Source organism: Erigeron canadensis, chromosome 5 (assembly GCF_010389155.1).
Source record: "Erigeron canadensis isolate Cc75 chromosome 5, C_canadensis_v1, whole genome shotgun sequence".
NCBI lineage: Eukaryota > Viridiplantae > Streptophyta > Magnoliopsida > Asterales > Asteraceae > Erigeron > Erigeron canadensis.
In genome coordinates, this window is record NC_057765.1 from 41,844,621 (window position 1) to 41,866,774 (window position 22,154).

Here is a 22,154-nt window from a genome sequence, read left to right on the forward strand (position 1 = left end):
CGGAGAAGTAAATAATCAATGATTATGCGGGCAATAACTAATTACCCAAGCAGAAGGACAATGACACTAGCTAACCAACTGAGAGAGTAAAATAGATAGATGAATTACTCTCGACCAGAGGGAGAGGAATGAGTACTCTCTCTCCTCATTCAAAGAAGATAGAGGAATTCCCCAGTACTGCTATAACTATAGGGGGAGAAATGATAACTAGCTAGACCATATTTACTTTTATATAGGCTCGACCTTAAAAGAGGGCAACTTTTCCCTTTGCTTCTATTTTAATTTTAATAATTTATATTATTTTTAGCTATCATGCAATGTGCAAGTAACATAAGTTTTATATATACATATAGGGATAGGAATATAACACTGTTAGGTACTTAAACTTATATATCAGACACTCACATATTAATTTTTTAAACCATAAAAATTATGGAGCCAGACATTTATTTATTAAACAATAAATAATAAAATATTAGTATGTGAAGGATTCCACACCTAAGCTTAGGTATCGAACAACCTTATATTCCCTTTTCCATATATATATTACCATAATTTAAATATGAGTCATGTTTCATTTCTCTTTTAGTTACCGTTTTCTTATTAAATTTTTTTATTAAAATCCCATGGTTCAAAATGTTGATTAGTTTATGAATCTCACAAGCCAAACAACTAACATTTCCTTTCATCATACTTGCAACATCATTGGTTGGACATTGTTGTTCTTGTTTGTTTAAGTATGATTATGAGTGTCCATTTATATACGTCATACTTGATTAAAATAATAGATAAAAGGGTCATAATCATAAATTAACGACAAGATTATCACCTTAGAAATTGGTTGTATATGTGATTGATTATATACTATATTACTCGTATAATATATTCCCATCCCCATGTGGAGTTATATGCAAATCAAAGTCAATATGCACACTAAGCCAAGCCATACCAACATCAACTTTATATATTTTATTTCCTGTGTCATTTTCAGAGTAGGTTTATTGTTATACTTAAATATAAAAATATAAATTGATTATTTAAATATGTCATTATTTACATATGTATTTTTTATTAACTAAGTTAAATAAAACATTTCGTTGGAAAAACTTGTAGCCGTTGCACTTAATAATTCTATGGGTGTAATTAACTAATTATAAGTCAAGAGGTTTCATGTGATCTCTGTGTTGGGAAATCTTTTATTTAGTTATCGATAATTTTAATGTATTATCTGTGACGAATAAGTGAAGGGAGTAAATATGCAACTTTGCCATACCTAATCTCCTTTGTATTTTGGAAGTAACTAACAAAACGGTAGTTAAACGACACATTATCTTATCATAAGCATGTTTACTTCCTTTCCCTTTTTCCTTTCTTCTTCTTGATGAATCTATATTGTTTTCTATAGAAAATGGTTCGGTTAAAAAAATTCTTTTTAGTTACAAACTTTTGTTACCATAAGTTCATAGCCATATAAGAGTGGGTGTGTTTTCTTTTAACTCATTAAATATTGTCCGAATAAAGCATTTATGCGTTGAATGAACAATACTAATAAAAAATAATATTTCTAAGATGAGATACTTATGGGCAAGGATGCAGTCGATAAGTTTGATCGGCAAGTTTTATTGGCTTCCTATAGCATGTGTATTGTCAAACATTAACAAGTTGGATTGGCTATATTTGGCCTATTGTCACAAGAATTGGCACCAAAGGTAGCAGAGTAGCACACAAGATTCTTTTTTTTTAATTATTGTTTTGTCTTTTTTTGTGGCTTCTTTTGGCAACAACCCATCAAATTTGGCTTTCTTTTGGCAAAAGTTGGCAATTTTTTTCAATGACACGTGACGTGATTTTATTGACTTAATTTCTTGTCAAAGTGTCAATTTGTGACACTGCATCATTGTCCCTTAGTTACACGTAAATCACTATACATGTGACTATTTTTTTATTAAATTATTTTTTTTCGATCAAGTTCAAAACAAAATACAATTGTTTGAGGCAAGCTATTTACTTATTAAATTAATTATATTCCAAACAAAGTAATTACTAGAAATGAACTTTTTTTTTAGGATTTAAAATGTATATAAAATTAAATAAAAACTACAAACACATAATTCCTACTCCTTCAAAAAATTCATCACATAAATACACTTATCACACTAACATATACATACACATTAAGAAATAAAAAAAAACAAACAAAATCATCGTTCATGCAAATAACGCTCGAGAGCAAAAAAAAAAAAACCCAACAAATTATATATCCTACATGTCGAAGTCGCTAGTGACAGAACGTCGAGATTCAACATGCTCAAGGCTTATACGACAAAACATCCACCGTTGGAGATGGTTTTAGGAGTGAGGAGCTCACTCAAGACATCACCATTGTCGCTAAGAATGAAGGATCATAAGCAAAAGTTCGCAAGGAACGGAAAAAGGGTTTAGGATTTTATTTTTTTTGTAAAGTTAGTTTCGATTCAGACATGCTGGAGGCAATTTTAACCAACAAATCGCTGGACCTCCAACCCCCTCCTCATGGAAAATACCTTGAGATGAGAAACCCAAGACTCAAACTCGAGACCTTGGGGAAAACTCACCTCCGGGACCCACATAGTGGATTTAAAAGATACCCCTGACCAACCCGAAAAGGGTTTGAGATAATAAGTTAATAACGATGTTTTTATACAACAATTATAAGTTTCATAATTGACTTTGACTAAATGCTAAACGAACTTGCCCATTGGTGTATTGCAAGTTATCAAATCTGATCGTTATGATGGTGCCTTAAATATGTTTTCATCATTCTGGAAATGGAGAACACCCCCTCGATCGGTTGAGGAGTTGTATGAGTTGCAGGACCTAAATAATCTTAACGGAATGAAGCTAATGGATATGAAAGACAGATGGATTTGGCAAGGAAAACATGGTACGGAGTTGACGGTCAGAGCTGTGAAAGTGGCCATGATAAGCTCCCGTGATTATAGCAACAAGTATGTGCTTCAATGGTCTAAATGGATCCCATTAAAGGTAAACATTTTTATGTGGAGAGTTAGTTTGAATCGGATTCCTATATTAGAGGCTCTTAAGGATAGGAATTGTATTTTTGGAGATGGACTTTGTATTCTTTGTGGGGAGTATGCGGAATCAGTGGATCACCTTTTTTGTAGGTGTGAATTGGCTAATATGGTCTGGACTTTCATTAGCTTCGTGGTGCAAGGCTACACCGTTCTTAGTTTTTTCAATAAAAGATCTAATCGAGATTCATGAGAATGTTGGTCTTGAGAAGAAGGAAAAAAATGTTCTGAAGGGGATCATCATGGTTGCGTGTTGGTGTATTTGGAAGGCTAGAAACAAAGCGAGGTTCTCAAACGTCCAAGTCAAGATCGAGAAAGTGGTACAAGACATAAAATTTTTGGCTTTTCTTTGGTTTAGTAATAGAAAGAAAAATATGACTATTACTTGGGATAGTTGGTGTAGATTCGTGATATTGTATTAGTAGATAAATGTTGTATGTTGTTTGGTATCGCCACTTTGACGGATACTTATTGAATGAAGTTCACTTTTCAAAAAAAATAAAAAATGATGCTTTATCCCATCGAACATCTTAAATAAGGTAAAAAAAAAGAAGGTAATTGGATGAGAATCCTCTGATCTCATGTATCATTTGGTACTTATTGATCCTTTTTGAAAAATGACGGCTGGTAACAACCGGGCTATTAAATAAGGTCTTAAATGAATATGATGGTTATCCAAGGTTGTGTATTATTCTAAAATTATATTTGTTTTAGCTCAGTCTTTTTATACTTATATATGTTTATTACTCCGTATTATCCTACATGTATATCTAATTTCTATAATATTTCTATTTATTTATTTATATTTATCTATACATAAAGAATAAAGTTTTATGAGCCTATCGACAACCTGGTTTTGTATATAAGTATCGTTAAATATAAATAAAGTTAACAAAAACGCGTGTTATAATACTACTTGCATAAAAACGTTACAAATAAACAACCAGCACTCAATCAGATCCATCACAACAACATAAAATAACTTGTAAAAACCTCATTCCCAAAAATAAACTCACCCTCCCTCCCACCAAAATGTGTTCCACCACCACCGACTGGAAACAAGAAACCATCAACGGCGGATCCCTCAAACACGTCGACCTCGACACCGGATCCAACGGCTGGGCTTCACCTCCGGGAAGCCTCTTCAATCTCCGTGGCCTCAATTACTTCACAAAAAAGAACAAATCCCCTTCCGGCCCCTACCTTCTCCAGCCGGCGGGAGTGGACTGGCTACGCGCCGCTTCTAAGCTCGACCACGTCCTCTCACGCGCCGACAACCGTGTCATGAACGCGCTCAATAAAAACAGTTGTAAAAAAAGTTTCCTAATAGCTGTGAATCTACAAGTTCCGGGCCGGGAGCATCATTCAGCGGTTTTTTACTTCGCAACGGATGAACCGGTTCAACCGGGTTCGTTACTCTATCGGTTTGTGCACGGGGATGATAATTTTCGAAATCAAAGGTTTAAAATGGTGAATAGGATAGTAAAAGGGCCTTGGATTGTAAAAGCAACAGTTGGAAACTATTCAGCTTGTTTGTTAGGAAAAGCACTGAATTGCCATTATTATAAAGGACCCAATTATTTGGAAATTGATGTTGATATTGGGAGTTCCAAAATTGCAACCGCCATTTTGCATTTGGCTTTAGGCTGTGTGACTGCGGTTACTATCGATATGGGGTTTGTAATCGAGGCACAAGAGGATGCGGATTTGCCGGAGAGGTTGTTTGGAGCGGTTAGGATTTGTCAAATGGAAATGTCGTCTGCTACGTTTGTTGAGACGACGAATGCGAAGGTGGTCGTGACGGGTGGACACAGTAATCGTGTTCGAGATGAAGATGGCGAGGAGGATCACAAGAGGGTTGCAAAATCAAAATGAGTTAACTGTGGTTAGTGTTCGGGAATCTTTATTTTTACACTAGTTTTTAATCATCATGTGATGCTAATTTGCAGATAATAATAATAATTAATGATAATTTTAGAAAGATTCTGTTACTTGCTTGTGTTCATTGGTTTAGATTCTTTACATGGGGTTTTGTTTACTGTATTTCTTTAGATATACTAAGCAGCCAAGCAGGATGATTTACATTTGATAGTAACTTATCAAATTTCTACAGTATATTTCTAAGTATATGAAATAATAACGTACAGGAATAATCTAATAATAATGGGTCATATGAGAATTTTGATAGCAAAATTCGATATTTCCAAGAATGAATAGTGATACAGGAATAATCTAATGGTGGGTCACATGAACTTGTGGTGCTTTCGGGTCGGTCTATATGTCCAGCGGCCAATTAAAACTAACCCAATATTTGGGTCTACTATTAGGGATAGAAAAATCTTGTGGTGGTTTGGTAGGAGATATCAAAGGAGATTCCAGTCAAACAAAGCCTGCGCAGCTCATTGGCTACCTATATTCTCACATAAAATTGGCCAAGTGGTCAAATTTAGCTTAGTTGCTACATGAACAACCTACTTAAGTTGATGTCGATAGCCAGCATACTATACCAATTGGGTGGTTGCCAAAGGTCAAAGGCACTATACATACACTACAGCTCGACTTCTATGGTGTAAAGTCGATCTGCTGGATTAAGAACACCATCTCTACATCTGTAAGTAAACTCTATCTAAAGAAGGGGGGGTATGCCAAGAATGCAGCCTGGCAAGTGCTTGGTTGGCTATAATTCTTGCCAGTAATGAGGAAATAGAGATGGCAAAATTGACAGGTCAGGCAGGCTGTATGGTGGGTCATAACATGTGTGGGTTAAAACAGGTAGCATTTATATGTGGAATAGTTGTCAATCAGCAAAAACAGTGTTCATTTTCATTTTATCTTTCATCTTATAAACAAAAATGTAAATCATCGTCTACAAAATTAATCAAACAATATATGATTAAGCAATTTAGGAGGTTTCCATCCAACTGAAAATTTTCCGCATGTCTTTCAAACAGTTTGATCCATTTTCTTTTTAGTTATATTATTTCGTTTAACTAGCTGACTCTTTTGGGATAAAACATAACCAAATTGACACCTTTATATTATGACTGGTCAGGTACACTTGTATAGTATGCTATCAACCCTGGCTGATGTTAAGAAACTTCAAAATTCTGAACAGTAAAAGTAAAACACAAATTTATCATGTATTTATGTCGAATAGTGAAATGATTCATATATACTCCATCCCAGCTAACTACACGGACTCCTTATGCTTCACTCATCATCCGAGTCATGAACAATTCTGCTTCTCTTTGTACTGGGCATGGCGTTGTCATCTTCATCGCAGGCTTCAGAATCCTCTGCAGCCAAAGCGGTATCTGATGCATCTTCCTCGCCATCTCCAGAGTCTTGGACCAAATCATTTTGAGGTGTGGACTCGTTATCCTCATTGGGTTCTTCCTGGTCGAGGCCATTTTCTTGCTGGGAAATATTTTTTGGATACTCTATTCTAAAGTCTCTGGCAGTGCTGCGTTTTGCATGCCTTAACAAGTTGATTTTGCTAGCCTTGCTAAGTAGAATCAGATACTTCTCATAGTCTTCTATCTGATATATCAAATCTGGGATGCATCTATTCTCCCTTTTGATCTTGTTTATCATCCCTTTACTTGCTCTATTATCTTGTTGATTCTGCAAGTGATAGATCGGACAAATGTTACAAGTTCTTACAGTGTTCATTTTTGCTAAACAACATCATCACAAAGTTATGTTTTTGCCAACTTATGACGATTAATGATTACAAACAACCAGTGCCATTCATTTAGGTCCGGTGTAGTATTTGATCATTAAGCTATAAGACAGAGTTAACAGTCAAATAAACTTTGTATGGCAAAATGTTACATGGTATAACTTACATGTGGGCAGAGTGTGTACTATTTTACAGCATAGTTGTAACCCGAGTGTTAACATCAATGCAATGCGTGATATGATGGTAATTTAATGAGAATTGAAATATCAATAAAGCACCAAGGTATCTTTCAAAAAGACAATAGAAATTAACAAGGATTTAACAAACCTGTTGCATTAAATCCACAAACGTGTACAAGGGGGCTGTTAGCTGCTTGCAAGTCACTTCCACAAGCTTCTGGCATTTGAGGCTAGGTAAGATTTGCTTGCAACCTTTGGGCGCAATATGGAACTTTGAAATCCTAGCCAAGTTCTTGTAAAATTTGGTGGCCAATTTCAGTAGATGTTCTGCTTGAGAATCTGTAAATTTATAAAACCTTGTTTCCTTCAGAATTTTTTAAAAGTTGACTAGTAATTTCAGAAGGTAGAAAGTAGTTACCCTTGAGGGTCATGACGACAAAAGAAGATATCAGTTCAACAACAGCTTCAGCCCTCTGGTATAAAGTGTCCTCCAAAGTGAAATGAGAGTTATGTTTTTCATCTTTGTAGGCACCAGTGAAGCAAGTCTTCAACTTCATGCTGAGTCGATCCATGTCATTAATAACTGATTCTGCTAACTGCAAAATAACAGTTATTATAACAGTTTCTGTTGAGCGTTGAATAATGCCATATGTTCCAGGCTTCGCTGATGGCGATCCCGTGATTTTGACCAATTCCAATGCCATATGTCGAGCAACAACCAAATCGTTCGGAGCCTGGGTACATGATAGTGCTAAAGTGACTAGACTTTTGGCAATCTTTGGATTTGCCAAATTACTAGTTTTACACTTATTTATTGCCCAGATTCCAAGAATGTTACTTCTTTCACTAGACGTGTTCCCAATCATCTTTGCAATGTCGCACAGGATCTGATAACATGGAAGTAATCTAAGATTAGAACCCTTATTGAGCTAATTGCATCATTTGGTTGGACTTTTGATAGGATAAAACTGCAAAAGAAGTAAGCCATGAACAACTAAAAAAGGACATAAACATTAATTTACCGTACCATCTCCTATAAATTGACTAGCTAACCAGTTAATTTTAAGAAGTAACCTATAGTTTTAAAAATTAAACTTTGGCTCGATTTTTTGATCTGGATAACAAAACTCCATGAAGAACTAAGTACATGAATAGTGATTTTGTAATAACCACATTCCGCCAGCTAACCAGTCAAAATGATGACGTATAGCGTAACTTTTAGCTCATGGTATCTAAAACCAGTTCATATACATTTGACATTTTGATGGTTTTACTCTGATCAAGGATAAGTTAAGTTACCAGATATATAAATTAGAAGAAAGTAACACTTTTATGCAATTAACCCACCTATAAAATAAGGTAGTTGCTGGGGAACTTACCTCAACCTCCTGGAACAACTTTGAGTGAAGAAGCTTGAAAACCAAGGGTATCACAATTTTTGAGATAAAGACTTCTTTGCTTTGAGTGTTGATTCCATTCCCTCGATCATTTTGATCACCTTCGGAATCAAGAGCATCTACAGAACTTGATAGCATGTCTTCAACTACTTTCATTTCCTCTGGGCTTTGAGAATGGACAGCTAGCAGTTCCTTCAAGCACATTAGAGCTAAGAGAATAAGACCCTTTCTATCTTCGTTGTCCTTTTTCCCCTTGGTTTCCTTTTTCTTTGGATCTACCCGCATGATCAACCAGATTGATTTCAATAAGGGTGGTCCTAGCACCTTAATATCTCCATAGATCAAACCCTTTAATGTATCGTCTTTTGCCACTAAAGACAAAGATTTTATCTGGCAAAAAGTGGCGTTTAAGACGAAATGCAAGAGTTTACTCTTTGCAGCATCATGCTTGTACAGTTCAAACGATATTTGAAACAATTGATATATACTAGAAGTTGCCAAGAAGGAAGCTCGTTCTTTAGAGGGCTTTGTGGTGTCCAATTCATTTTTGTATGTGAGTTCAAGAGCAGTAGACTGTGTTATCCCTTTTCTAGTACCATTATATTGTGAATTGTGTGTGGATGTGGAAGTATGTTTCCCCAAGGACTCGTAAAGATCAATTAGATCTATGAATTCTTTCTCCAACTCTATCTTTTTCTCATTAGTTGCCTTCTCCAATTCAGTAGCAACGGTATTCAATGTCACCTCAATAATACCTGATAAAATCTGAGCACTATATTTGTATCTCTCTCCTTGTTGAGCTGCTGAGCTAGCATCTCTCATTTGACCAAGTAAGCCTGATCTCACAGGCACACAAATAATTAGGTTCTCTTTGTTTATACCTTTTTCATCAAACTAAAAAAAGCTATAATCAATCTTATATCTTATATAACTCCACAAAATAAGAACTTATCAAGGGATTGGATAAAAAAGTAACATAGTTTGGTTTGATTTTGTATTGGATGAGGATAACCATCCTTTGTTTTCCCCAATGAAAAAGGTAAGCAACTACAAACTTTTTGAGCTTTGACTCATTTACTGGGCAACACACCAGGAGCGGTACATGTTGTCAAACTTACTAACACCTTCTTTTTTTTTAAAAAAAAAAAGAAAAGAAAAGAAAAAACAAACTAAGACCCTGTGACCCAACAGATTACCTTAAACCTAAATTTTTTTACAACTTTAAGGCTTTTTAGCTTTGTTTTTTGAAACTATAAGAAATTTTGAGAGTAAAAGTACACATGATCACCTAAAGCAAAAAGTCGAACCAATTTACATTATCGTTTCAAACAACACTATCATTATGTTGCCTAAATGAAAGGGAACTTGGTAAGATTTTCTTTCATGATCAGATGAACTAAATTTTAACAGGCCAAACTTGGTAATGGGAAAACCATTCTCTATCCTCAAAATATGCGTGCATATCCTCAATTAAACATCCAAACAAAGGTAAAGGGAAAAAAAAGAACAGAGTGGCAATAAAGTCGTAAGAGCATTCCACTGACCTTCCAGATTTTCATTTCTAAGAAGCTTACGGATTGTCAGCAAAGCACTGGAAAACGACTCACCGGCATGCGTTCCTCCTGCCTGCTGATACTTATTGTTAGAACATATGTAATTAATTGCTAATTTTTCATTACATTTCCAACAAATTCGATTACCTCGGTGTCTTGTGTGAGCGAGAAACCAAAAGAATCTGAACGAACATCAGATCTTGTCTGTGGCTGAAGCAAAAGAATCCATGAGACACAAGATAAGAGATCATCTAGTGGTTCTGCTATACAAACTTTGGCATTCTCCGTCTTAATACACTGGTTTATACCAAGTTGACCATCCTGTAAGACAATGCATATGGTCTTTAAAAGAATAAAAAATGGCCATAACATATCTAAAACAAGAAATAAAGTATCCAGGAGTACTTACTTCTTTGTAGAATTTCAGAAACTGAGGCAAGAGAAAATTAAAAACTGCACCTGCAGTTAATGGATCAACCAGCACAAGCTTTAGGAGTCCCTTGTATATAATCTTTTTCACTTGAGCCTGCATACAACAACAAAACCTCATTGAAACATATAGAATGTGCAAACTAGATCCATACCAACAAACCCAAAGAACTGAACTTGGACTGGAGAAGTACTGGCTATATATGGTTTGGATCTCGGTTTTAGGGATTATATTAACCAGTACTGATTCCGAATATTAAACGGGTTTGCGGTTCTATCCAGGCAGGTTCAAAACTCCAACAGCCCAACTGAATAGTCATTTATCTAACTTGAATGCTTCAATTTAGACTGAAGGTTTTTAATTTAGACGAACCATACATGTATTCAGTTCAGGATGGAGGTTGTAACCAAACCACTTCAAAACAACTACCCAGTCAGTTCAAAATCGAATTTGATTCTCCGTATATACTTTTAGTTTTTTGTCGGGAGCTTAAACTTTTAATGAATTCAGATACAGAAGAGCAAATTTGATTAAACAACCTGCTGGTAGAGACATCGTTGCAATAAACCACTGAGCTCTTTGAAAAGATCGCCGCCCATTCCACTGGGTATTTCATGTGCTTGACTACTACTAGCTTGACTTGATGACTCCTGATAAGCAGACGGTCTATTTTGTTTGGATTGTTTATCTGCAACAACTAAATATATAATGGCTTCAGCTGCAGCTATGCGGATTTGATCTTCTTGTCTAAACATAGCTTTGCGCACCACCAAAATGATGTAATCCTGCAGTGTTAGAGAAAGAAAAGTGGATCATAATGGGTCCATTAACATGCAACATTCCACCAAAAACCAACAAGTCAGTGGGCACAAAACATTGCATCCAAAATTTAGTGTGTCAAATGTGGATATGTGATCACAAATATATTAACTTTCAAAATGTCTAATACGTTGACTATCATGGCTTGAGAGAGATTATCATTATGAATTACATAAACTTAAAGGAACAACCTGTGTAAACAATATGGCCCGTTAGAGATAAGTAAATGGATAAAAACTGCTACATCTAATTTACTTATTGAATCAACGATGGTAAGAATGCAAACCTGAAGATTATCACTGAACTTGATGAGGGGCAATAAAACGCTAATCAGATGGGAAGCAACCTTGCTTTGCATGAAACCAAAATAATCTAACAATTCCTTCAAATGTGAAACGTACTCTAACATAGGATAGGGGTAGTTCTGCACTAGGTTACCAAGTAACCTATCAAAGAAAAGGAAATTATCAATTAGCACATCACTTTTAAGTATCCAACTAAGGTTGCATCAAAAAGCATAAGTGCCGCTTTTAAATACCTTATGATAGCTAAACTTTGCTGAGGCTTGAGAGAAAGTATTCTAAACTTACATTGCTCGATTATCTGCAAATAAGAAGTCTACATCAAGATTCCGTGCAGCTTAAGGGTAGGTTTATAAGCACTAACAGCTTTTTTTATACAGATGTAAACATATTAAGTTACATAGAGTTGAATAGCTTGTTTTTGAAAGTGATAATATGATTCAATCATCATAGTCAGAGAATCAGTTGTAGCACAAGCTACAGAAAATAGAGTTTGGATGGATGCTGCTATTTAAAGTTATAATAAAGTTACAATTCTTGGGAAGAACTGACAATGTTATGCCTGTGAGGGAAGGGATCTTTAATAAAACCTTGAATATTGAAGAAGCTTCTCATATGGTTAGACCTGTGACTGATACTGAAATCAAAGAAGCTATTTTTGGCATTGATAGTAACAAAGCTTCTGGTCCTGATGGGTATACCTCTGGATTTTTTAAGAAAGCATGGAACATTGTGAGAGATAAAGTGTGTTTGGCAGTTAAGGAATTCTTCCTTACTGGCAAACTGCTGGGAGAAGTAGATGCCACTTTAATTGCATTAATTCCTAAAGTGAGCATTCCTAATAAGGTGTCAGAGTTCAGACCCATTGCTTATTTGCTTGCTGCAATGTATTATACAAATGCATAAGTAAGATCATTACAAGCAGAATTCAGGATGGGCTCACTAAGATAGTTAGTGTCAACCAAAGTGCCTTTATTCCAGGAAGACACATTCAAGATAATATCCTCATTGCTCAAGAATTGCTTAGAGGGTATAACAGGAAACATGGACCAAAAAGGTGTGCTATGCAGATTGATATCCAGAAAGCTTATGATACAGTGAGTAGGAGGTTTGTTGAAACCATTTTTAATAAGTTTGGTTTTCATACAATGATGATTAAATGGATTATGGCATGTGTTACTTCATCCAAGTTTTCTATTTGCTTGAATGGAGAAATACATGGTTACTTCAAAGGGGGAAGAGGAATTAGACAAGGTGACCCTATATCACCTTACTTGTTTACTCTAGTAATGGAGATGTTCAGTTTGATTATGAGCAAAAGCATTGAGGATTCTGAGGAATTTGGATACCATTTTGGGTGTAAGGATTTGAAATTATCTCACATGTGCTTTGCAGATGACCCACTGGTGGTATGTAAAGGTAATAGTGGATCACTTAAAGTGGTGAAGAAGGTTTTGGATGAATTTAGTCAAGTTTCTGGTTTGAATCCTAATATGGGTAAAAGTATCATATTTTTTGGTAGTATGAATGAAAAGGAAAAAAGTGAGCTGCTAAACATTTTACCATTCAAGTGTAGAAAACTGCCAGTGAGATATTTGGGTGTCCCTCTGCTTGACAAAAAACTAGGTGTTAAGGATTGCAAAGTTCTGATTGACAAGATTAGGGTAGAATTGATTGTTGGAGGAATAAGAAACTGTCGTATGCAGGAAGGATCCAGTTGATTGCTTCAGTTTTGGCTTCTATACAAGTGTACTGGGCTTCTGTTTTCTTATTACCAGTTTCAGTTATTAAGGATTTGGAAAAATTGTTTAAAAGGTTCTTATGGAATGTTGGGGACTCTGCAAAAGGCAAAGCAAGAGTTGCTTGGACTGATATTTGCAGGCCAAAAGAACAGGGTGGTTTGGGAATCAAAGACATAAGAAGATGGAATGAAGTCTATTGATAAGACAATTCTGGAAAATTATTGAAAATAAAGGATCTTTATGGGCAAACTGGGTTAATGTAGTAAAACTTAAAGGTAAGAGTATTTGGTGCTATCAAGTGGAAAAGACTGATAGTTGGGGTTGGAAAACTATGATGGAAGTAAGGAATTTGATTAAAAATCATGTTTTTGTTCAGCTTGGAGATGGTAAAAGTACATCAATGTGGCATGATAAGTGGTGTGTGGATGGTCCATTACATGAATTTATCAACAGAAGAGGCCTCTATGATGCTAGAATGGATGATGATATAACTGTTGATCAAATGATTAACAATGGGGAATGGAAGTGGCCTGATGGATGGTTAGAAATATATCCTATTTTAAGGAATATTGTTGTTCCTATGCTTAAAAATGGGAAAGAAGACAAAATTCTGTGGCAGACCAGGGGCAACCAGAAAGTGGAATTTTCTGCAAGGCAAGCTTGGTATGATTTGAGAGAAGTGTGGCCAGAGGTGGGATGGAGGAAGGTTATATGGTTTAAGCAGTTTAATCCTAGGCATGCATTCATTTTATGGCTAGTTGAAATGTGCTTTTTGCAACAATATAACAGATAGCCATGATTACCTTTTCTTTAAGTGTGAATTTGTTAGAGAAATCTGGAGGAGATTGAGTCAGTATATGGTTAAAATACAAGAGATGGGAAGGCTGCAGCCTGCAGGATGTGATCAGAAGCATAGCCAATAGAAATGAAAATAACAATCTTGGTATGGTTGTGAATAAACTTCTTGAGGCTGCTGCAGTATATTACATTTGGCAGGAAAGGAATGCTAGAGTTTTTAATAATCAGCAAAGGAATAAGGAGGTTATTGGTCAGTTGATTAGAGAGAGTGTTAGGCTCAAATTGATGACTATTAAAGTCAGGAAAACTAAGAATGTAGAAAAGATTGCAGATATGTGGGAATTGAGATGGGTTGGCAATAATCTTAAAGCTAAATAAGGCTGCAGATTGAGGTTGGATGGCTGCACTTGCGTATGGGAATAGTGAGTCATGCAAGATGGGACTACTTGGTCCCATACTGGTGCAGTTATGTTTTCTTCTTGCTGCAAGTCTGCTGGTATGGTTAGATCTTTGATTGGTATATGGCAGTGGCTGTATCTAGTTGTTAATGTTACTTTGGTATAGTGTGTGATATATATAGAGATAGAGATTGGTTTTTAGATGATAGAATAGTGCTATGAATGTGGTACATGGGCATGTCCATGATACTTATTATTGTAAATTTGTACATTTGGATAGTAATACAATTCACCATTCACATAAAAAAAAAAAAGTTATAATAAATTATATGCTTAGCTTAAGTGTTCGGCAAATCTGATTGTGGAAAAAATTCAATTAATGAAATGACCAGAGATATTACTGTGAGAAAATGAAGAGATGTCTTGTTAAATTCAAGAAAATCTCAAATAGGGTTAAAATATCGGGCGGGTAAACATCTAACTTTAACTTGACCCCTAAATAATCAGAAATGTAATTTTTAAAATATTCTAACGGACCAGAATCCCAGATAACTAGTTCCACAAGGAAAGTCCAGACATCCCATAAATAGGCTTCATTTGTTCATACTTCATACTGACCTCATTTCTTGCCATATCATGAGCCTCAAATAAACTTTTTAGCATCTGAATGCCTAGCTCGTGAGAACCCATAAGACCAGTATTTGCAAGGTCTTTATAACTAATCTCCTCCACCGATTCTACCAACACAAAGGCCAACTGCACTATGCTAGGGATGATATGCTCTCTTCCATAATTACTCGCATTAACCTATAAAACAGTAACCAAACACAGCAGAATTATAAGACTTGATACATATTACTTGTTGGTCACTTAGTTGCTTCATGAAAATATAAATGAAAGGAATATAAAAAACTTAGAATATAGAATAAAGTAATATACAGCTCTTATCACCGCTTTCTCTGTCAATATGGCATTTTGCAGATACTCCTCCTTTAAGTCATCGGGTAGCCATTTACAATGTCTAGAAACGAAATAAAATACACAGAACAAGAATATTAACTGGTAAGAATATGTCATGTAACTCGGGCATATACTAAAAAACAAATACGGTGCAAGTTTAGTCAGGCTGTACTAACGATACTAGCACAATATGAAAATAGATTACACACCGGGTTTTCACAGCATAAATTGATAACAAGATCTATTGATGGATATAACTTAATACATGGAATCATATACAAATATAGAATCATATTATGTAGAGAATTATATACCTAGAGAACTTATAATCCTTGTAAACATTGCACAGCGCCGTTTTCAGCGTTCCCATTGAGCTCTCACTGTACCTCCTAACTCTCGCGATTGACAACAACAACCCAACAACAAAATGATCAATCACATGAACATCCGACCTGACAAGCCCCATAACTTCTTGTCCCAATGAAGGATCTTGCTTCACCGCAAAATTCACATGTAACAAAACAGTCCCTTCAACTTCCCTAACAACATTCGCACTAGCCTTTTTCACCCCTATTCGACTCCCGAAAAACACAACCACCCCTTGAACCACTTCCCGTTTACAAAACCCTTTCGACGCCAAAACCAATAACTGATAAACCAAAGACGGCAAATCCTGCATTTCCACACAATGCATTTCATCAAACACCTTAGCTACAAACTGTCTACATCTCAATTTATCAACAAACTGAAACTCACGAATTATCGACACAAGTTTAACTATCAAAACACCCGACCAACGCGTATCCAACATCCGATCAAACAATCCGTTAACCGTCTCATTCGGTTTTAAACTATGCATTTCACTATTGTACACAATATTCAAACAGTTAGGAAGCAAGTCCAAAAGCTGGAAATCATCTAGTTCATGATCATCAGGATCATCTAAACCGGAAAGGATCGATTCGGAAACGGATAATAAGTCGGGAATCGGGAGAGTATCGAGATGAGGGATAAAAAGATGGATGGTTTTATAAGAAGTGTGATTGTGAGGGAATTTGTGGGAAGTGAAAAGAGAGATATAAGAAGTGAGGAGAGAGGATGTGAGTGTAGAGAGAGAAAGTGAAGGAGAGATGAGAGAGAGTAAAGAGGAAGTGTAGGTTGAGATAACGGATTCTGGGAGGGTGAAAAGATGTGAAATTAGGGTTTGGTGAGAAGTTGGGGATAAGAGGAATGGGTGGAGTGGGGCGGTTGTGTGGTATTGGGCTAACCGGATTATGTCGTCTGGGGTTAGAGAATTTGGTGGATTGTGGTGGTTGGTTACGGTGGTGGTGGTCATGCTGGGAAATGGGAAGTGGTGGTGATTGCAGAGGAAGTTTTGTTAATATTGGGAATGGAAAGCGCGGGAAAAGCTTAAATTTTGCTGTTTTTTCAAACAAAAAAAATTTATTCAAAATGGATTTGAAAGACCAATTTCCATTTTCTTTTCCTATTAAAAAAAAAAAAGTTAACTTAGCTGCTGTTGACATTACATAACTCGTCCTGTTACATTCACATTCAGGGAGATATTTATGTATTTCCAGAATTGATAAAAAAGTTTGTGAGAGTAACAGCACTGCTGTTAACAACGGATTATATTTTCCCATAAAAAAGACTAGTTATGGCTTTTAATATTTCTATAGCTGGAATAAATTGACATGTAGACAATTTTATTTTTACTTTAAGATAGAATATAGATCTATTAAACGTAAAAAAAAAAACATCCAACCTTTATGATTGACTCTTGTCTTCAACAACAAAATTTACAACCATTTAGTTTAACTCAATAATTGGTTCAAATTCTCGATGTATGCATGAGCAATTTTTCAAGAATACATATAAAGATATCATGTGTTTTGAAAAATTTATCTATGTTTATGTATAACAAATTCATACATTTTGGTAAGTATAACAAATATATGATATGAATATACCGTACCATCTTTTACAACCCCATTTGATAAAATGCAAAATTATGTTCACTGCGACGCTAATGGATATCATTTTGTTATTGCTTTCGATGTACAGTTGTGTATCTTTTATATACAGGTTTGTATGTCACCATGTAGTATTTGGTCTCGGTAATGGTTATAAAGCGCAACTACGCACCATGTCGACGTTATGATTTGTAATACTCGTTCTATAATAAAATAAAGGTAGTGAATTAGTGATCTTTACATAAACATTTTTGGCATAAACAAAACAAAATATAGACATTATGCAGTTATACATTAAATCATAATGCCTGTATTTTGGTACTCATATATGGTAAAAATATTTTGTTTAGAGATCACCTCTCATAAAACAAGTATTCATGGTTTTTATTTTAATTTGTTTCAAAATAAGCATCAACATTTAAAAGCAAACTGTTTTAACTTTACTAGTTATTCCTTGATGCAACTTCTCAATATCCGATTTCTAAAATTATGCAAAATAAGGACCGTATTATGATCTATGCTATACAATCATCATCTATTTCTAAAACTTTGATTCTTATCAAAAGATACTTATTTTAAAATGAAAAAAATACGGTATATGATGCAACTGTTTAAAGACCCGGGATGAGGGGTTTCTTAACCCTCTTCTTATTTTATAATTTTGTTGTGTTCGGAGAGTTGCTCTTTTGGATCGTTTTGTAATTGTAATTGTATTTATACTCTGGTTGGTGTCTAGTGCTTTGCTGTTGGAACCACGTTAGTGTGACCGTCACTGATCATGTATCATTCCTGATATGATAATTGACAGTAACTGAAATCCCTATATCTAGGTAAATATATGATGGGCGTATTTACTTTTAAAGACGTAGTATAAGGTTTCTCATTAGGTGATTGTAACTAAGAGGACTAATGATACACACATTAAACACCACAAGGGTTGAATGTGTAATTACTAAAGGGTGGTAAGTGTAATTACTCTCATTATAAATAGAAGGTAATTAACCCTAAGTTAAGGTTAATCCCAACACATAATAAACCTTAAAATTCGTGTGTGTATTCCTCTCTAATTTGTGCATCATGTTGCAGCCGAATTTATCATCCCATTATTACTCAATCACCTTGTTATGGGAACCCGAAATTATTAGCAATTATGCTTTAATGTTCTTATAGGTTCCACAGGACGATTAGGGATGTTTTATCACTCGAATTGAATCATGTTTATTCCAACATTTGCTAAATACCGACTCCTTTTTATTAATATAATGTTGTTCTAAAAAAAGGTTTATGGAACCTCGTAGTGTTTTTTTCAAGCATTTTGTTATATTAGATTTATCAATAATTATTATATTCGGATAATAAAGTCATTCATTAGTATGAGTTAACTGAAAAATAATAAATAATGGGCAGTATTTATAGTTTGACTATGACCAAAAAACTACATGAATTTTTACTAAAGCCTTCAAAGTTTTGAGCTAAACTTTTCACCACAATCATGATTTTTATACGAGTATACAAAAATATTCTTCCCACCAAACAAGTAATCCAATCAATAAAATGTATCAAAAAATAAAATAAATACATCATCATGTATAACACTATAACATGACACATGTAAATTCATTTTCGATCATCTGTTTAAGAAAAAATTATTTTAAGACAATCTACAATATAAATTTTGAAAAGCTTTTTTTCTTAAAAAAATGCAAGAGTATGTAAAATTTTGTTATAAAAAACTTTATACTTCAATGGTAAAAACGTTTTAAAAGCTTAAGATTAATTGAAATTTTTAGAATGAGAAAGTTAATAAAAACACTTAATTTTATCAACCCATAGGTTAGGTCACAAATCTATTATTTAATTATGAAAAATGATTAATCTTTTTAAATATTAGCTTAAAATCCTTTTAAAACTATATAATTGTGACACGTGGATTATACTAATTCTCTTTCTTAATATCACCAATTGATTTTTCACATATTACTATACTATGAATTAAGAAGATTTCTAGGCTAATAAGTTAGGAGTGTTGATTATTTCTTTTTAATTATTATATTAAAATAATAATGTTCTTTAGTTCTTTATTTAATTTTAAGCTAGATCATGTCCTAAGTTATCATTTAATCATTAAATAAAAAAACCAAATATTCCTACGTATTGAAAGATAACATTGGGAATACAAAAGTTGTTGCAGTGATCCTTCCAAAATGATTTGACTAAAGAGGAGGCACGCACGATTGAGATCTTGACACATTTCTGAAAAATGAAATTTGATTGGACGGTGACAGTCGCCAAGTGACAGTCAGTCAGATAGGGAGATATTAAGATATGGGCGTTGAAGGGATCGAGAATTAGGATACAATAAAAAGGATATACTTTATCTCAAAGTAACTTTGCTCGCACTGTGAAGCGCGTAATCCATACGTAAACAACGAGTATTTGTATAAGTTCACATCGTAGTAAATACGTCCAAATCTGGTATCTTTAATCTATATCTATAATTCTATACTTATATATTACTATATAAAAATTATACATCTATATTGAAATATTTACCATTTTAGAACATACGAAATTACCATTTTACCTTTAATAAATTAACTTACACAATCATTCTATAACCTTTTAAAAAGATATATATTCATTATCTCTAATTTCAAATATCTTTGTATCAATTCAAATATCTTTGTATCAATTTCCTACCACTTGACGACGATGCCATTACCATCCGTCGACGTCACCACATCGCAACCAATGGATCGCCGCCGCATTGCGCGGGTATCATGCTCGTCTTTTTCAAGTATTGTCTTTATGTATAGCAAATATAATACGAGTATAATGTTTTAAAGCCCTGCAAGCTCTCACCGTTTCTTCTTCTTCTTTCTTCTTCCCTTTTTCCTTTTTCTGTCGTCATAGATATAGATACGTATAATGTGTAGAGATAATACTAGTAGTTTTCTTATATATTTTTCTAATAAAATAAATAAATAGAGGGTTGTTTTTATTATGGGTGTTCATCAAACCGTCAAAATGTGAAAACCGGAACCAACCGTTGTATTTAGATTGGTTTGGTCGGATTGAGTTGTTAAACTCCGGTCCGACAATTTAAGTTTCAAAAAACCGGATTCCTTTGTCCTGTTACGGTTTGAGCAAAGAGTCAACCATCAAAACTGGACCGGACCAAAATATATATATCTATACTATATTATAAAGCAGATTCCTTCCAGATTTTCAACATTGAGTTAAAATTTTCAATATTAATTTTAAGTACATCCCCAAAATACCCCTTTCATATATTCAATATTTATAAAAAATAACCATAATACCCTTTCTCTCTCCTCAAATCTCAACCAATCATCTTTTTTCTCTCTTCTCCATAAATCATTTATTCCTCCAATTCATTCAAAATCTTTTATCTCGAAAATCATACGTCGTTAAATTATAAAAATTGTATGGGTGTTCTTAAAATTTCATGCTCTTTCATTAGAGATGTCATTCGATATACTTTCGACGAAATTTTAAATCAGAGGGCGGAGGCCGTAGGCATTTGACTATCACACTCTCTGACCTAGCTATCACCCTCACCATCTCACCGTCGCAACGCGCGGGTACTTACTCTCGTATATATACAGTATATATATACATATATACATTTATTTTATCTATATAATTCTACTTTTACTTTAATATTTTACTATTTTTCCTTATCATTTTAGCTTTTTATCTTCATTCCTTTATTATATTTTCACTCAAAGATCAAAATTATAAGCCTTGAGTTCTTTATCACCTGCAATATTTCATATTTTGTAAATATAAAACACAAGCTATTTGTAACTTAATCAATGCTTTTATTAATATTACGTTCATAGTGTTTCTCACCTCTATTGTATAAAAAAAAATTATACGAACATATGCATATAATTATTTGGAGATATAAACGTTCTCAAAATCGTTGAACCAGGTAAATCGGACCATCTTAATATATGTGTTTGGTTTGAAATTTAGTCAAAATCAGACCACGAACACCCCTAGTTTTAAAATTTTAAGCCTTGAGTTCTTAATCACCTTCAATGTTTTATATTTTGTAAGTATAAAACACAAGCTATTTGTAACTTAATCAATGCTTTATTAATATTAGGATCATAGTGTTTCTCACCTCTATCTGTATATAAAAAAATATACAGACATACGCATATAATTATTTGGAGATAAAAATAGTTTTCAAAATCGTTGAACCGGGAAACCGGACCTGCTTATATGGTTTGTTTTGGTATGGTTAGACAACACACTTGGTCTGTTTTGGTTTAATATACGTGTTTGGTTTGGGATTTTAGTCAAAAACGGAGCACGAACACCCTTAGTTTTTATCAATTTATATATATATATACATATATATATATGTTACCAACAAGGAATCAGCCTAGTGGTAAGGCAAGCACTTGATGACCTTAAGGTCTTAGGTTCGATCCCCACTGGGAACAAAAAAAATAAAAAATAATTTCTTTAAGGTACTCGTTACCAATGAAGCTTAGACCTACATGTGAAGTTTAAATACGCGGGTTCGATCATTCGGGGTGCCCATATCATGTAGGGATTAGGGTAGAGGTGTTTTACCGGCATCATATGACTCATACGGGGTGGGTCGATGGGTATCCAATTATGGTGTGGTACTGGGGCTATGGTTCCCCCATTACCCTTTTATATATATATATATATATGTTATTTTTGATATGCACGTTATAATTGCCTAATTGGATTATCTTATAATTGTTTTAAATAATTTTTCACTAGCCAAACATAATACTATACAATATTACACTATACATAATGATATTCGTATTTCAAGGTTTTTA

At 34.3% G+C, this 22,154-nt stretch overlaps 2 protein-coding genes across 2 annotated transcripts; one reads left to right on the forward strand and one right to left on the reverse strand.

Moving 5' to 3' along the window:
* The first annotated feature begins 3,977 nt into the window (after window positions 1-3,977).
* Window positions 3,978-5,062, forward strand: LOC122599637 (protein ENHANCED DISEASE RESISTANCE 2-like). The gene has a single exon (XM_043772176.1). The coding sequence runs from the start codon at window positions 4,104-4,106 to the stop codon at window positions 4,944-4,946; it is 843 nt and encodes a 280-aa protein (XP_043628111.1). The 5' UTR covers window positions 3,978-4,103; the 3' UTR covers window positions 4,947-5,062.
* Window positions 5,063-6,192: 1,130 nt separating this feature from the next.
* Window positions 6,193-16,667, reverse strand: LOC122601836 (Fanconi anemia group I protein). Its single transcript, XM_043774570.1, has 13 exons — window positions 15,646-16,667; window positions 15,311-15,392; window positions 14,990-15,178; window positions 11,670-11,734; window positions 11,418-11,577; window positions 10,852-11,097; window positions 10,292-10,408; window positions 10,030-10,203; window positions 9,874-9,964; window positions 8,312-9,165; window positions 7,351-7,819; window positions 7,081-7,271; window positions 6,193-6,695 (listed from the first exon to the last, which is right to left on the reverse strand). The coding sequence occupies exons 1-13, from the start codon at window positions 16,665-16,667 to the stop codon at window positions 6,282-6,284; spliced, it is 4,074 nt and encodes a 1,357-aa protein (XP_043630505.1). The 3' UTR covers window positions 6,193-6,281.
* Window positions 16,668-22,154: the final 5,487 nt, after the last annotated feature.

Coding starts and splice junctions, on each gene's coding strand:
- LOC122601836 (XM_043774570.1), bottom strand. CDS start 16,667: ATGACCACCACCACCGTAACCAACCACCACAATCCACCAAATTCTCTA. Junction 15,393..15,645: donor AAGGATTATAAGTTCTCTAG/GTATATAATTCT, acceptor TTTCGTTTCTAG/ACATTGTAAATGGCTACCCG. Junction 10,204..10,291: donor TTCTGAAATTCTACAAAGAA/GTAAGTACTCCT, acceptor ATTGTCTTACAG/GATGGTCAACTTGGTATAAA.
- LOC122599637 (XM_043772176.1), top strand. CDS start 4,104: ATGTGTTCCACCACCACCGACTGGAAACAAGAAACCATCAACGGCGGA.